At 40.0% G+C, this 17575-nt stretch overlaps 1 protein-coding gene across 2 annotated transcripts in view; it reads left to right on the forward strand.

The window, feature by feature from the left end:
* Nucleotides 1–17575, forward strand: part of LOC105271998 (tyrosine-protein phosphatase 99A) — a 217751-nt gene that overhangs the window by 141260 nt on the left and 58916 nt on the right. For both annotated transcript variants that reach the window (XM_011313852.1, XM_011313853.1), the window contains exon 6: nt 13808–14327. In XM_011313852.1, coding sequence (XP_011312154.1) covers nt 13808–14327 — 520 coding nt within the window. The remainder of the gene's footprint in view (nt 1–13807; nt 14328–17575) is intronic.

The raw sequence follows: 17575 nt of genomic DNA on the forward strand, positions 1-17575 counted from the left end.
CGCAGTTGTGGGAAAATATGTTTGACAGCATCACGAAATGCGAGCCCTGTTTATCCGCCAAAGGCACTATCCCCGAAAATTTACTGACAACGTCAATGACGGATAATAAATACAGTGTATTGTCATTATATGATTTTAATTTTTCAAAATCAATCAAATCTGCTTCCGACACGTCGTCTATCGTGTCCACATTATAGTGCTTGGCAGGGAATTCTTTTCTCTTACTTGTGTATAATTTTTGAGGCTCCCGAATATTCGGTAGGATGTACAGGATTGTAATAAGCATTCTCTAGCTGAGTCTGCTCCATACTTTGACTGTTAAATCAAAGGATGAATCATTATTGGCCGTTCTTCTATGTGGTAATGATGATTTCGGTGTAAAATATTTATCTTGCGAGAAACCTTCTATCGGTGTTCATGTTGTCACTGATGCATGTCCTGCCCAGTAACTTTTGTTACCAACAAATTCCCGCTGTGTATTTATATCATGTAAGAAACGTGCAAATAACTCTCTTCTCGCTTTCATGTAATTCTACCAATTTGCGACAAAGAACTTTGTGTTTTGACAATTTTTTCTTCTCGACAGTTTTTAGAAGAATGTTTCTGTTTAGAATATTCAATGCGCATTCGCAAATGCACTTGATCAGCTTAAGATCAGCTGACACCTTGTAGATTGCTTGTAACAAAAATACGTTTTTCTTGATGAGGAGACGAGAAGCCGTGTGTTAGCTTCTCCATTACACGCGCATAACTCGTACTTATCAGCTGAGGCATGAGTAGTTATATTTCGCATTGACGGGGGGATATATACAATTTTGGGTAGAATCCGTAGGGAAAATGTTTGCATGGAAACGACAGTTGTCCGGAGTAGATGGTCTCAAATCTAACAACAAATAACCATGACATTTGAATGTAGCATCAAAATATGCTTCCTGTAAAAACTTAGAATTTTCTGGGTATACTTGTCGGGCCAAATGACTAATCTGAGTGCGATCCCGCGGATTTTTAAACAATACGATATAATCACTATTGCGAGAAATATCTTTGTTACCACTACCATGATGAAATAGATTTTGAGATATTAAAATAATATTCAAATTTTCATGGTCCATTTTGTGAAAAGATCAACAACAATATTGCCGCTTGACGATTCATGCTTAAGGTTGTCAAGAATAACGAGTTTTGCATCATTATCATTGACGAAATCTGCTGAAGCTGGTAGCCCTTCACGAAATTCTCTAAAATTTTGTCCGTAATAATTATAATTGGGCTGCTAGTCTGTATCATAAAATATTATTTTTGAAAATTGTGTATCGCAGATTTGATCAATTTCACGTAGGAAACGCTTGACAACTACTGTACTCCCTAACCCAACTCCTTCCCGTAACCCGTAGAACCGCACACAATAGCTGTAAATGGATGTTTTCAACAAGAATCCATGATTCCAACTGAGGGATACTGAACAGGGTAGTTTAAATGAATACTTTCACATCTGTTATATAAAAATATTTTTATAAAAATTTTTCAACAACTATTTTCAAATTTTATTTACAAAGATTTTCCATGTATACGTAATTTCAATCAGTAGGCCATAATTTTTCAATGAGTAATATCACAATAAATCATTTTCAATCAATAATCGTACGATAAATAATTTTACGATAAAGTAATTTTACTATAACGGGTTCAGGCGACTTCTTTTTTCGGAGCGATACCTATAGGGTACCGATGAGCTACCGACTCGTTTTCGTTTGGTACCGGTGACTCTAACAATTTTTTCCTCCTGGCGGGTGACTACCTGGTACTGTGCTGTTCTGCGAATACCTGTTGTGTACACAGTAAGTTCATATTCATTGTCGCCCACAAGTCTACGCATGGCCTGGTAATTGACTCTCTTGGATGGCTGCATCATTCATACAATATTTAATCATTTCTTCCTTAAAATTAATGTACTTTCTGGGCTTGAAGGTCTTCTTCATACCATTCCTCAAACTCTTCACTTTCTTTCTTTTTCGTTGTTTGGGGTGACCAATATTCTTTTGCTCTTAAAAAAAGAAGACGAGAAAATTTGCTTTTCTAAAAGTTGGGTGTCCCAAACATCTTCGGAAGAGCAGAGAGTGGCACGTGGAAAAAATTTCGGCCGTCAATAAATTTGGGTGCCTGCGAGTCACAACATCGTTCGCACACTACTTGGGGAACACAAAGATGTGGAATACGCAATTTTTCCTTCATAACACAATAATTTTTGATCAGGTGCTCATCCTGCCGAACTTCGAAGTCGTGATATAGGAAAAAATTACATTTTTCATTTTTTCTAGGGTTTGCGATGGGCCGAGCCATATAACACTGGTGTCCGAATGGTTGAAGTTTTTCACGGACGGAGCAGTGTGATTTATTGCAGTCATGGGGCACATTCAAGTCAATTCTTCTACTACGGCTACCACAATACCTCTTACGCTGGCAAAATGAAGCTCCGTTGTGAGGGCCTATGACAACATGATTATCGAAGCAACTGTCCCCGTAGAAATGGCGATTGCAGAGATTACAGTGCCTATGAGGTGCATGAGGGTCTCAAGCAGGGGTTTTATAACATTTTTTACACATGTTTTCGCATCAGTGATTATCTTGGCGTTTATGCGCAACGCAACACTCGCGACAAAAATATTCAGCACCATTCAACAGTTTTTTAACATCTGTAATGGACTGATAAGGTTTATCCTAAGGAAATTAACCGATGTCTAATACAACACAGTCGGATTTACCATCGAATGCTATGCGACCATCATATTCACTACAGGGTTTTCTGACTTTTGCACTCGCCACACAATGAAAGCTATTTATTCATCAATGAGAATGAGTGTCGATAAGTTTTAATTAGATCAATACTACAGCCGTTCCTAGATAGCGGGATTCCCGAAGCTCTCGTTAAAGCAGCAGCTCTACAAGCCTGCATTCCATTCATCAATGGTTGTCGTACCTGTTTTTTTCTGAGAATATGCTTTTGCCACCACAATGGACCGTGCCAAACATATTGTCTTTGTTAGTGACCCTTTGGATGTAATTCGATTTCGGCCTGCACCAACGACGCTTTCAGTGAAGTGGAAATGGAGGAAAAAATGACAATCCCGAGGTATTCTTTATCGCTTTGGGAGAGGCGTGTAAGTAATTTCGCGATATCCTTTATTTTTATTTGAGATATGGGACGCGATGTGTGATAACTGGGCTTGAGCGTCGGTTCCGTCTCTTCGTACGTGTACCCGAATTGAGTGCCACACGCATCATCGTGATCGACACGTTCTTTAATTATTTCTAAAATATCTTCAGTGAGCGAATTAATCCAATTGATATCTGCCATCTTTTGCGGGTTTCGATATTTTAAACATCATTTTGCGTCTCAATGATTTGAAACGTCTAAATTCTTTGACACTATCACTTATCTTGTGCAATCTAGATTCTGCGCCTGGTTGCGGATCTATGGGTCGATCCTTCTTGGTTCGAGTCTCCCATTTTTCCTTCTTCACACATGTTTTCAACTGAAGTAGCGATGCTTGTTACCACTATTAAGCTTATTATCAAATGAAAATTTTTCTTGAAACTACCCGATATATATCCCTGCTGTGTTTAGATTTCTAACCAGGTCCACGTATTGTCATAAACTTTAACCATGCAGTAGGAATACCTATGCCGGAAGCAAATATGTGTTCGAGCAGGTTGCTGTTGGTTTCTTTAAAAATCATAGTTACAAGTGCACTGGCGGAATTGAATTCCTGTAGTATTTGAAGAACATATAATTCTCTCACTACCGTTGCTTTCATATCAAAATAGTATATTATGCGCCCCGGGGAAAAAGTGTTTGAGCAAAAAACATCTTATTAACAAAAAAGGCCAAACGATAACAAATGTAAATAGGCCTGGCGCCGAATTAAATGACATTTAAACAATAATCGTGGTATCTATCGGAAGTCTTCTTCTTCCAGGTAAAATACATGCTGCTTTTGCACATAAACTACCTGGCATAAATCAAACAGATGAATTTGCAACATGTTCATATCACAGCATGTGATAACTCCTTGGACCGCGCTAAAACTCGGAAAGTTCATAACGCATCTTATTTTATATTTTACATCCGTTATGGTTTGGCCTTTTTTGTTAATAAGGTATTTTTTGCTCCAATACTTTTCCAGTTTTATAAATATGTATTATATTTATAAATATCCATCCATTGCATAGGCCGTACACAGATGTGAAACGGCGAGGGCATTTGATTTATTTCCGCTAAAAATGTTGATTTGTTCGGACTGGCTGTTTGTGCGAAGATTGCATATATTCTCATCATTTCCATTAGTTCTCTGAGGTGATAATTGTGAACGTGTGAAACAAAATTTTTGAGAGTATGAAGATATCCTTTAAAATGATGAAGAATAAAATTTAAACATGATGAACAACCGACAAATAATCCCATGCTCACCACGACAGCGCAACCTACATTGATAGAAAGAAATTAAACGGCGAGCGATCTAGAAAACGAGTGAATGGGAAAACGACGAACCCCGACAAAGATAATAGTGAACGAAACCAAGGAACGAGGCAAACTTATGGCCAACATGAGAGTGCCATCGGTGTCGACCGACCCCTAGCTCCCCATCGGCGTTGAGGCTCAGGTCTTGAGCATGGGTGTCGGCCAAGTCCGTGAATCTCACGCCTGGTGGGGCCTGCGAGAAAGTAGGCAGATAAGGCTCCCCTGCAACAAAAATCAATTAATTAATTGAACGTGCTAAATCAATAGCATAAAAAGAAAGGAAATGGATACAATATTGATACTTACCGGAGGTGCTTGCTGGACAGCTACTCGCCTCAGATGAGGAATAAATCGTCGAAACAGACGTAGAGCGCCGTCCCTGCTCCTCGAGGGGTAGCGATACCAGGGACTCCCCGAATGGGCTCTTCCTAAAAAAAAAACGGTGTGGCGGCTAGTTGAGATCTAGTTGGACGGTTAACAAGTAATTATGTCGCCGAGAGACACCTCTTGGATCGATGGTCTGAGCGCAGGAAGCGAGTATGGTACAAGTATTTTTCAACCCTGTAAAGGGGAGAAACAACTAGAGAGCTTACCTAGCTGAGTCCTCGATCCTACGGAGGAGAGGTACAGCCAGAGAGCGACCTCGTGGTCTCCTCAGATCCTAAGGAGAAGAGGAGAGAGGTAGCGGCGGTGAGAGCTGTCTGGCCGTTTAGCTCTCGATCCCAAGAGAGGAGAGAGCACCCTTTTTCAGCGAAAAAGGCCGAGAGAGGTGTAACACTTACCTTCGCTCGTTCCCGTGCTAGCATCCTAAAATCCAACCGAATTACTGCGTGCGCCAGCTAGCTTTTTATGGGCCAAAAGCTAACGAAAACCGAAAGAACCGAAACAAAGGCAAGGAGGGCGCGGTGCCCTGCCTTGCCCGAGGTCAGCCGACCTCATCAAACCTAAAATCCCGAAATATCCAAGAACAAGAGCACGAAAGCCAGGACGAGTGGGGTTGGAACTCGTCCTCGCGACAACACAAAATCCGTAAATCCATAAATCCAAAAACCGGGGAGTCCGTACTCCCAGAACTAGAACGATAACCTCATTACCGTAAAACTACCCGCGAGACTCTAGAAACCGATGATGAATGGAACGGAAGCGGGAAGACCTGGGTTGCTCAGGATGCTAGGTCGTGGAGAGAGGGCCAGGGTCCACGGATACGTGACTCTAATAACTGAAACCTAGACCGAAAAATGATACAGAGAACAGACCGTGATTCGGGATACCGATAGCATACTTGCGGGGTTCGGGGACGCTGAGGGCGACCTCTGAGAACACCTCGCCCAGAGAGCGACGTAAGATAGCGGAGTGCCGGGAGAGCGAGAGTGTGGGGATTACTCACCCAAAAGCACACTATCGAGAGCGTGACGGGCCCACTAGGGTAGCCCCAAATGTAGAGAGCCTAACTGGGGAGAGGATGACTCTCATCCAGAGAACATCACTAGGAAGAACATGGCCCTCACCTAGAGAACACCACCCGAGGAGGGTATTGCCCTCACTCAGAAAGTGCTCCCGGGGAGAGGATGATCCTCACCTAGAGAGCGTAGAGGACCAATGCTGGGCATTGGGAGCCAGCTAAGGGCTCGAGAGAGAGCTGCCAGTGGTCCGCACTGGGAGCCAGCCGAAGCGGCTCTGCCGAGTGAGTGGGCAGTATCAGCAGTAGTGCCGATGTACCCCCACTCTCGACTACGGCTGGGTGAACTGCCGTGTGCCGGGACGTGCTGCCCTCGCCGCAGGGAGGATATCCCTGGCATTAGCCTCTCCTGGAGCGCGCCGAATTCGAACGTCGCCACTGATCCCTTCGAACAACCCCTTCGAAGGATCAGCCGCTAGAATGCCCACCCCATCTAACATGGAGCGCTCATACGCCAGTATGAGTCCTATGCTATATGCCGGCATAGTCTCGTAGGGGAGCTAGGAATGTTTCCACGTGTCTGCCCTGTGCTGTTGCCTGTCTTCAGGCCTCCTAACACCCTAAGCACTCGGGCCCCAGTCCCCACACCCTTCAACGATTCAAGTAATTCCCGGGAGAGAGTCGAGATGGCAGAAGTTTTAGAGAACTTAACCCAAAATTTAGTTTAATGTGCGGGATTTCCGAAAATCCCGTTACAGAGGTTAAGCGGAGCGCGGAGAGAGCCAGCCAGGGAGTTCAGTGCTCAAGACGAGCCAAGCAAGAACAGAGAGAATGCCTGTTGTGCAGGACCTTATATACATCTAATCCGCGGGGTGGGGGTAGTACGTCGTGTGACGTAGTGCCTAGCGCTTTCTACTACGTTACCGAAGAGTCGATGTACAGGAGATGTGTGCGAGGCGTGCAAGTAATGTAGCGACGGTTACAATGTTATTATAAAATAAATTCATAAATTGACAAAAAAAATGGTATACTTGCCAAAAGTCTCCAAACATGGGGATTCCTAAATTTGGGTCCATGATGTCGTTGGCTGTGTCGTCTGGTAAAGTGACTGGCTGGGCAAATGAACTATGAGTAAGCACCCTCTACTGCTCCACATTTCAGAAAAGTCAGTGAAAATGATGCGAAAGTGGTAGGGATACGGGATAATGCAAGACAAAATATCCCTGTTTGTCGAAGACATCACTGGCAAAGTTTCCTTTCCTATTCTGGTTTCGTATGACATTTCCCGTTTTTCATCAACACTATGGTATACTACACCATCACGACATAATTTTTTGCGAAAAATTAGGTATTGTCGGAAGATGTTTTCTATACTTTCAAAATCACTAAAAGAACATTTCGCGGTTGACATGATAAGAAATGTGAACGAACTAAAAATGGAAATGAAATGCACCTTACCAGATGTCTGGGAAACACCATTATTTCATTAATCTGTCTAAACACATTCAAAGCGGATATTAATGCCGAAAAGCTGTTAACTTCCAAAGATGGACCAATCAAGCATACACCTGTGTTGTCTCGGTATTGAGATATCTTGGGTAGAAAATCGAATAGCACGGGCCAGAACACCCCATTTGTGTAAGCGCCCGCTGTGCCGTAGCTGGTATTAGCACAGTACCGATATATCCTGTGCGAGACCACCCGCGTTTTTGCATGCACCAATTTCGATTAAAAGAGATACAATAATATCAAAAAGATAATTACCACTTATGGTGCAATACCATTATTAACACTATCATGCATACGCTACCCACCCCCACTGCCCCTATATGCGGATATAAAAGTTTGTTGTTATTGATATAGTATTCAGAGGTATCGCTTCATGTCAATATTCAAGAGATGCAATTATTTGAAAGAATATTAGACGGCCTATCACCGCGAACGGTCAGTCGTAAGTGTAAATGTGACCTGAAGGATATGCCTGTTAGCACAAAGACTGGACCGCCCATGATGAAGAAGCAAAAGACGGAGCAATAAAAATTGGTGGGAACTTTCGCGGACTAACCTTCATTACTTGCAAAGAGTTTGTCAATACATCAAGTACATACAAAACAAGTAACCACCGGTTTACAGTCGACTGAAGAAGGTTTGCTCACAACCGCTGTTCGAATAATTGCAACATTACCCCAGACAGTAATCACGTTAACTCCTTCAGAATGGCACACCGTAGCGGCTTGTATACCACTTATGCTGGAGTATTCCTTTCAAGGATCCGAATCACTGGATAACGATGAAAAATTCACATCGGTATACTGCGGAGCTGATAATTAATAGTTTTACACATTCACATTCTGGGTATAAAGCGATCCTCATCTCTGACCGTGTAGCGAGAGCTGATATATACATGTTGGAGTGTACTATACGCGCTCTATTATCGCCTATGACATGGAGTAATCAACGTGAACAATATCTGAAAAATGTACCAGGAGATGGATATAAAAATGAGAACGGTTGTTGACAACTTGACCAATCTTTTATGGTTAGAAACTGCACAGTGTAAGAGAGAATAGTACCACAAGATTTCATGATAAAAATTATTTTCAAAAATTTTCAACAATCGTTCGAAATGATCTGTAATATTCTTGCACTGAAAAACGTAAATTTTGACAATCTTTTTAATTTCTTTGGACAACTTGTCACGTTATACACATTTGAGATTATTAAAGATGTACGCTTAGCAATTGATATTAAAAAAAAATGACTGCGGGTGGAAACACAAAAATCTGTAATGTTTGCGTTGTGAACTGAAAATAAATGGAAATAAAATATTTTACGTGTTGCACTCCACTGGTTATTCCTTCACCACTCCCAATAACCAGGCATATAATATTAAACAAATTTGATTACTTCGTCATTACAAGATAGACTTTTGTGGGGAAATTATCATAAATATTGTTATCAGTATCCAAGCTTTTCGTGACAAAAATGGAAAATTTGTACCAAAAGAAATTGTAATTGCTGATATTGAGGGGTTATTTCTCTCGCATTGAGTTTTAAATGCGTCTTACCTATACTTGGACCTTTCTACCTGCAGGGCTGAGGGAAACAATAGGCTGACAATTAATCATCATGGGATCGAGTGGCATGATGGAAATGCTGAGATAACAGACGCTTTACATAATATCAGAGAACTGTCCAGAAATGGCGACGTATTTTCACCATTGGTGCTGAGGAGACTTCATATTTAAATTTTGTGTGCCTGACAGATTATCAATTTAGATGCGAATGGCGAATTTAAAAACAATGCATGCTTTTCAAATGGAACTACACTCGTGTCTTACCTTCGTATCATGAAAAACAAGATGGCTGATCGCAGACAGTTCTGTGCTTTACACACAGTCTTCAGTATGCATCAAAGTTTAACTCACAAAAAACTGGAGGGCAATCAAGCAAGTCAGTATTCCAAATCCGAGACGGACGGCGACGAGGTCAATGAAAGTCAAACTGTCGACACTAAGACCCCTATATGTAAAGATATTTTCAATATCTTTTGAATTGCTTTACATATCTAATTAATAGAAACGTAATTGTGAATCTAGAGACCCAGAGTTAACTTTTAAAAGACGACGGCCGACAGTTAAAACCCAGAGTCTACCTGCGTTGGATTGGCTCTGTTGCAGGAATATTGAGAGCCAGTAAAGGTGCGTACTGCATTTTTCCCACCTTTCTAAGTCTCGTCGAAATGGTATTCACACTACTTCGAGTGATTGAACTCAGAAATAAAAGGGTTAAACGCGAAACGAGCAAAATTGGTAATGTATGTGGAGATTCATGTTCTGTGGGGTGCATTGTTTTTATAATGATGAACATTCTGACATTCGTTTTACTGACTTTACGTATGAAACTGTCGATAACACCTCAGTGATTGAAAATGTAGCGGAAATGTGGAATAAAACACTCTGGAAAATGTAAAATGCATACATGTGTGCATTTATTTACGATCGCATTCCTAATACTGGAAGCATTGCTCCGGTAGGTGTTTTTAATACCACCTGTGTTTACTAAACGTAAATAGTCCGATACGTTTTCGGCAGTCTGCAGATTCCTTCCTTACCGAGATTCGCCCACTTTCCGAGCACTACCACCCACCACCCACCACCCACTACCACTAACCACCCACGATCCACGGGCCCTACGCACATAGCACCGAAATTTAACACTGCCACCTCCCACCCTTTCAGTGCTCGGGCACCGCAACACTAGCAACGACTAATACCGAACTTTGAAACCGCCGCTCTAGCCGTCGCTACGTTGCCTGCACGCCTTTCATACATCTCTCGTACGGCGACGCTTCGATAACTTAGTGAGGAGCCTTAGGCATTACATCATATGACGTACTAGTCCCGCTCCGTCGATTGGATGTATATAAGGCCCTGCACTACAGGCACCTGCTCTTTGTTGGTGCTCGGCTCGCCTTGCGTACTGAACTCCCTCGCTGGTTCTCTAAGCGCTCCGCTTAACCTTTTTCAGCCTTCTCGCTAACTGGGCGCTCTCTCCTCTGTTGGGATCGAGAGCTAAACGCCCAGACAGCTCTCATCGCCGCTACCTCTCCTTCTCGGGATCTGAGGAGACCACGAGGCCGCTCTCCTCCGTAGAATCGAGGACTCGACCGCCTCGCTGTCCAGCTGTACTTCTCCGCCACCGGACCGAGGACTCAGCTAGGGAAGCTCTCTAGTTGTTTGTCCCCTTGACAGGGTTGAGTAAAAATTTGAAACCAATATATACTAACAGTTTCTTCATTCATTTTGTATGGGGATGCAAGGGTCACAACAAACCGTGATCAATCGTCGACATTTCCTCTTCAAACGACGTAACGTAGATGAATCGTGTCTCATCAAGCTTAAAATTAATCATTGAAACCACTTAAAAGAGCTTGAAATCAGTAATTGGACCCACCATTTCAGTGTTGCGTCATTGGCACCAAATCCAATTTAGTCTTAAGGGGTTCCACTTCCCAGGAAAAAACATCGTTTTTTTTGCTTAAAAAATTTTTTATTCTTTTAACAATATTCTAAGCCAGGGATAGGCAACCTCCAGGTAGCTCAGAGCAGAGTCATAAACTCGAGTTAGGAACTCAATAAAGTTTATAACTATGCCAATTATAAGGGTCCTAGCACGATCATGGTGGGGACAGTAGAGAGGGGTCTTACACTCACTGTATTGGGGAGCATCTCATGACGCGTCTGCCAAATGGTAAGCTGGGGAAAATGGCCGTTGCGATTAATATAAAGAGAAGTTTTAAAATCCACACATGGCCAAAAACTTTTTTGAATATGAAAATAACTATTACTCATTGAAATAAACATGAAATTACTCTTAAAATGCAGCTTCCCGAATTGTTGACAACTTTTAACTTGCTTTTTAAATTTTTGGTCCGATAACGACCTTACTGAAAAATATGTCAAAGAAAAATTACCAAACATTGCAGTTTTTACAGGCTGATGTTGATTCTGAATTTAAAAGTGAACATTTTTTGATAATAATATTTTTTTTCAAATGTTCTTTAATTACCATTTTTTACTTCAATCAATTTCATTTCTTGAATGAACAATTGCGGGACCAACAAACAACCAACAACATGACATTGTGGAATTTGTTCTTTGCTTCTGAACTTAAACAGGCGGCTTTTACATTTTATTTATAACGTCTTCTTTCAAAATAAATAAAAATGTCACGGTGAAGAAAAATTCACATTTTCCATTGTTTACTCATTTCTCCGCTTTTCCTTTTCTTCGGCGACATTTCTCGTCTTTTCCTTTTCTTAAGTGTCATCCCCACTTCGGTTGATTTCTTTACGACCTCAGCCATAAAGGCCCATTACCCGACACAATGGGCTTTCGTCTACCCTTTCTTATGTACTAATAGAGGTCGGGAGCACGACATGCTCTCAGAGCAGAGGTTGCCCATCCCTGTTCTAAACCACTTCCCATTATGAAACTCCAAATATTTTAGAAGGTACAACAGTTACAAGTGGGGGGCGGCAACGAAGTAAGATTGCACTCGGGCCAGGTAACTGCTTTGTCCCTTCCGAGGAATTTTTCAGGTAACAATAGTGCAGTTATGCATTAGGATTCTAAGTTCGGTTTGCTTTGTGACATCACAGCGTAAATATCGTCAATTGCGCATATTAAATCTTTGACTAAAGGTAAACCAAAAAAAACTTGATTTTTAGCTGCTGCTGCTGCGCACTTTTTTCTTCTTTTGCGTCTTTCTCGAAACCACGTTTTTCAAACTGGTGGACGCCATAATTTAAAATCTAACGTACCGATTTTTTTACGAAATTATCTATGGAACTACGAGAGCTTTTTTTGATTGATTCTTTCATTGTCAAGTTATAGATTTATTTAAACAAAAATTTACATCGAAATCGTGTTTTTTTTTCAGATCACTGCCATTTTTGCAAAAAAATTTTTTTAAGTTTTCCCCTCGTAGTTCCATGCGATTATCTGTCTAACTAATACATTTTTTTTTTAATTTTTCAAATGAAGCCCCAGTGAGAAGTCGTGTTCACCGTTAACGAGGATTTGGTAAAACAGGCACCAACCAAAAATTTATATCAGCGTCATTTTTCAATTAAAGAAAATTGTTTTTCTTTGAAATTGTTCAGAGATATCTATGATATCTATGTAAAATAAAAGTTTTCGTATAAATATTATATCTCCAGTAGAAAACAAATTCATTTTTTGACCTATTTTTTCGAGCGTCAGGGTAACCCCTTAACGTGAATAATGATCACGCTTGATTTGAGCATTAGTCAAGCTTTAGGAACATGGTCTTGATCCATTTGGTTCTGATAACGTAACCAACATATTTATTTTCTATATCGTTCGAGCAAAATCCATCTAATATTGGTGCCAATATTCGACCGCCATTTGACTAGCACCTTGAGTTTTAACCCTTGATTCATTGACCTCTTACTCCTTTGGCTTCCTTCTATAAGTGCAAACGCCGTATATACGTAGATTATATGGAACCCATAGTGCGCTTATAGGCCCCATACAAGACGTAAGTAGACAAACTAACGTCTTCAAGTCCAGTCTCTGAATTTGATTTCACACCTACATTCAATACTGAAGTTTTAATCTGGTGAACTTATTAAAATCCTAGCAATTGTAAATTAACACATTTGTTTGCTATTTTACATTTCAGTGTGCATAAACCAGTCAATTGCTGGAAGAAACCCAAAAAATATGCAGGAAGAAAACGGTAGAAATTGTCTTTCAAAGATTTTCAAGAAAAATATTGCTATTTGAAGAAAAAAACAATTTTTCCAAAGATCTTCAAAAAAAAAAAATTATCTCCCGAAGATGTTCCCAGAAAACATTGTGTTCTCAAGAAAAGAAATCAAAGCTCGTCCGAAAATCTTTAGAACAAAATGGCTTCCGAAGACCTTCTCAATTTTTCTTCCAGAGATCTTGTTGAGATTTTCTCAAACGATTTTGTCTTGTGAAGAATCGTTTTGAGTCCCGAAGAAGATCTTCTGCATAAACTGCCACAGATTCTTCAAAGATTCTTTGAAAGATATTCTAAAGACACTAATTTTTCTACGCGGGTCCCATACGACAATTCCTGAGAAATAGTATAGACAATTTCTTTCCCATTCTTGAATATATAATTGAATGAAAATTTTTTTATTTATCGTACAACTTTATACAAGAACCATTAGACATCAAATTATTGAGATATATTCACTGAAATATTGCTTAATTTAAAAATTGATGGTTTCCTCGTACTAAGATAGTTTTCACAACTTACAACATTTCGGTACTAACTTTATTGCTGAACGGTTCCAAAAATGTATTAATAATGACCTAATTTCGATTATACAGATGATCATTCCCGTGTCCGACTGCTACCCTGTACTAATAACCCGCCCAACAAAGGTCAAGATTACATCAATGCTAATTACATCGATGGATGGCAACGATCTCGTGCGTACATTGGGACCCAAGGCCCGCTCCAATGGACAATCGAAAGTTTTTGGCGTATGGTATGGGAACAACGCGTGTCAATAATAGTTATGATCACAAATCTTGTTGAACGCGGACGTGCCAAATGTGACATGTACTGGCCGAAAGAAGAACCGGAAATTTATGGAAATATTCAAGTGACACTTACTAAAGAGGATATCATGGCAACGTACACAGTTCGTACATTGAATATTCGCCATTTGAAAGTTAAAAAGAAGAAAAATGGTACAAATATTGGTGAACGCACTGTTTATCAGTATCATTATACTGGGTGGCCTGATCATGGTGTTCCAGATCATCCATTACCAGTCCTCAGTTTCATCCGTAAATCGTCAAGTGCCAATCCGCCATCAGCCGGACCTATCATTGTTCACTGCAGGTATTTAATACTTTTTCATATCAATACATCTAGGTGTCCATTGGAAAAGGGCTCACTTGTCGGTATTGGAGTTCTGTATGCTCCGATAATTTTTTTCGGTTTCCTGTTATTTTAAGCCTTTTCGTTTAATAACTAGTTCAATGAATTACAATATTAAGACGTGGATGAGGAAAATGAAAAAAAAAACGTTTTTATGCTATTCTAAACAATATCCGTGGGGACAAAAATAAGTTTACATCGGTGAACGAATTTTCTTTTAAATCCAGCTACATTGTTGTGTCCTGTGGGTATATTTCTCTTTTTATTTCAAAGTTTCTCCATAATTTTCTATAGCTCAGACATCAATAAAAATATAGTAGTTTTTATTTTCTATGTCATGTTTTTTCCTATTCATCTATCCCACCCTGTAGAGTTTTGCACTATCCCAATTTTCATTTATTTGATTTATTCGTTTATATATATTTATTTCAAATGTTTGATTTATGTATTAACCTAAGCAGGATAGCATCTTCGTTCAGACAAAACTCCTTAAGCTTAAAAATTGGAGGGAAAATTAGATTGGAATTGATTTATATTGAACTTAACCATTGCCAATGATCTCAAATTCTGCAGTTTTGAAGAACGTCCAGATGTAAAATTGTTCACTAAAATTATTTGTGAGTTAAATATGTAGATGGAAATCGAATGATTCGATTATTTATGCATTTTGAGAATGGCCGATTCTATAATTCTCTATTGCACAATTACGTGAGCACTTCGTCTTATGTCATAACGTAAACTTTATTAAGAAAAATATGAATAGGTTTCATAATTTGGATGTTTCTTGTAACTCAGAGAAGAGTCTTGATATAGTATAGAAGGAACTTGTTTCCGCAAAGTCCGTAAACGGTATTTTATATCCTTAATTTGGCTCGAGGCTGGCTGCTTCCTTAGCAAAGCGATCAAGCTCTTCAATTCTTACAATTCCCTGTGCCAGGGTACTCTGTGAAATTTTAATTAGTGATTGTAAGTACACGCACGAAATCGGCACGCTTAGATTCTGAATCAAAAATTCCTTTCCTACTTTTCGATCAGAAGCAGAACCATTCTGGAGATATTGGGGTGAAAAGGACCGCCAATGAGAATACAGCGGTCAGCGGCTGTACGTCTGTGTGACTCCGCCCACCATTGTGCGTGATTCTCCTTCTAGCTAGCAAGGAGCAACATAGAGAGACAGAGAATAAACCGTATGTCTCTCTAGCTCTTAAACAATTCATTAAAAAGTGTTTCTGGAGGCGATGGGAGATTTAAAAAAAATTATTAAACAATTCCATTAAAAAGTTGAATAATTTTTTCGATTATTTTGGGACGACTTTAGTCTTTAACCGAGTTTAATGTTTTCGCCTATCATTTAATTTTTTGGTTAAAGTCTTGAATCTAAATTAAAATTTGAGTGAAGCCTCTCTGAGAATGCGTCCAATAGCGAGTGTCAGGAAGGAATATTCACCTATGCTTCCGACACTAATAATATTTTGAATGTGCCAAAATACCTTCCGTCCTGGTAAAATCTACGACATCAAGATCGATTGGAAAGACGAGAGGGTGAAATATTTGCGGGATATTTGGAGGAGCTCAAATGATCCCGATGACGAGAATGAGAGGGTGAATCCGGCAAAAGCGTCCTCTCCGACCCCATGTTAACGGAGCGGACGCCAAAGATATCTCCAACGAAGGATCTGCAATTGTTAGAGATACTGGGCTTAGGACCCCCCGATTTGAGGAACGACCTCGAGAGGGGAACTCTCCACTGTCCGACCAGCCGGTGACCAAGGAATTTTGCAGAAGCATACTCAACCTGGAGATTACCCCGATCCTCAATTTCACGGATTTGCAACATTATTGGGTGGATGCTATGGTTCCGGTCTAGCTACAGAGAGTAATCTCTGCCAATTTATATTTTGAAACTTCTTTGAATTTCCGCAAAATTTTTGTAAAATTATAATTATAGAGAATTATTTCTTCAGCAATTGGGAATTTATAAACGTAATTACTCAGAAATGTAGAGGAACGTGATCAATGTCAGGAATTATCCACGTTATGAATTCCGAGAATTACGAGTGTTGAGATTTTTTTCCACAGTTTCTATATGCGTAGCATGAAAATTTGTCTAATAAATCATTTCAATATTGGATTGATCTCGACAAAAGCATACTGTCTTCTGAATAAATAAAAATCTATTAACAATTGTTACCGTAATTTCTATGTGACTAGGGGCTATGGGAACCATGAGCCATCATGTAGAAACTTATGCGCTGACATTATTTGTGATTCACTGAGAACCATTTTGCGCAGCCGTCACAGGTAACCGTGTAATCATCTCTACTCAAGACCTCTTCTTTTATTCCATAATGAGCAAGACAAGAATATTCAGCCCATCTGTTGCATTTGTCGCACTGAACCCATGTTTCATTTATTGTTATTGTCTCATCTCGTCCATAGTATAAACACAGTCCACTTACATCTTGAGATTTCAGTAGTATATCCTCTCTTATTAATGTGCGTTTGGCGTCTGGATCGAGTGGACGCATATTAAAGAGATGCCCAACGAGAATTTCTTCTATATAATGCATGACAAAAATGCCACAATTATAGTTATCTTTCTGCTTTTGATGTGGTGGAACTTTAGTGGACCACTGAGTCAACGATGTAGGAAAGACCTTCAAAAGTACATTGTAACGAAACTTTGGCTCAAGATTATTGTTTAAATTATTCCCCGGACTGCCTTGGCCCTCTAGTCTCTCAGGGTCGATTTTTGGGAATAAATTAAAACGCCAGCTCGTTCAATAATACTAATTTACTTCCGGTTTTCCTGTCCCTTTGTAACCTTACCTGTTTCCCAGATTCGAGTGTTCAAATTGTCAGTCGTTATACTGCAGTCAATCGGTCCACCAGAATGGCTTCTTCGTAGTAATCGTGGGTTGGATCCTGCCCGTATTGTCGCGACTCTGACCCCAATGAATTTATTCCCAGATAATTGCGCGAGGATTGCTCATTCGCTCGTCAATTATTGCTCGATTTTTCAAATGATTTTACTAATTAGCTTCATAGAAACAAATTCCTCAAAAATGGCGTATTCATGTAGCCGTGAGCGCATCATCGGAATTATCGTCTCTAATATCTACTTTATTAACACAAAAGTTCCCAAGACAATTCTTACTTCGTCTTTCACGTGAAATCCCATTAACATAAATTGAGCACTAATTATTATC

The sequence above is a fragment of the Fopius arisanus genome, unplaced genomic scaffold (assembly GCF_000806365.1).
Source record: "Fopius arisanus strain USDA-PBARC FA_bdor unplaced genomic scaffold, ASM80636v1 scaffold00133, whole genome shotgun sequence".
Taxonomy (NCBI): Eukaryota; Metazoa; Arthropoda; class Insecta; order Hymenoptera; family Braconidae; genus Fopius; species Fopius arisanus.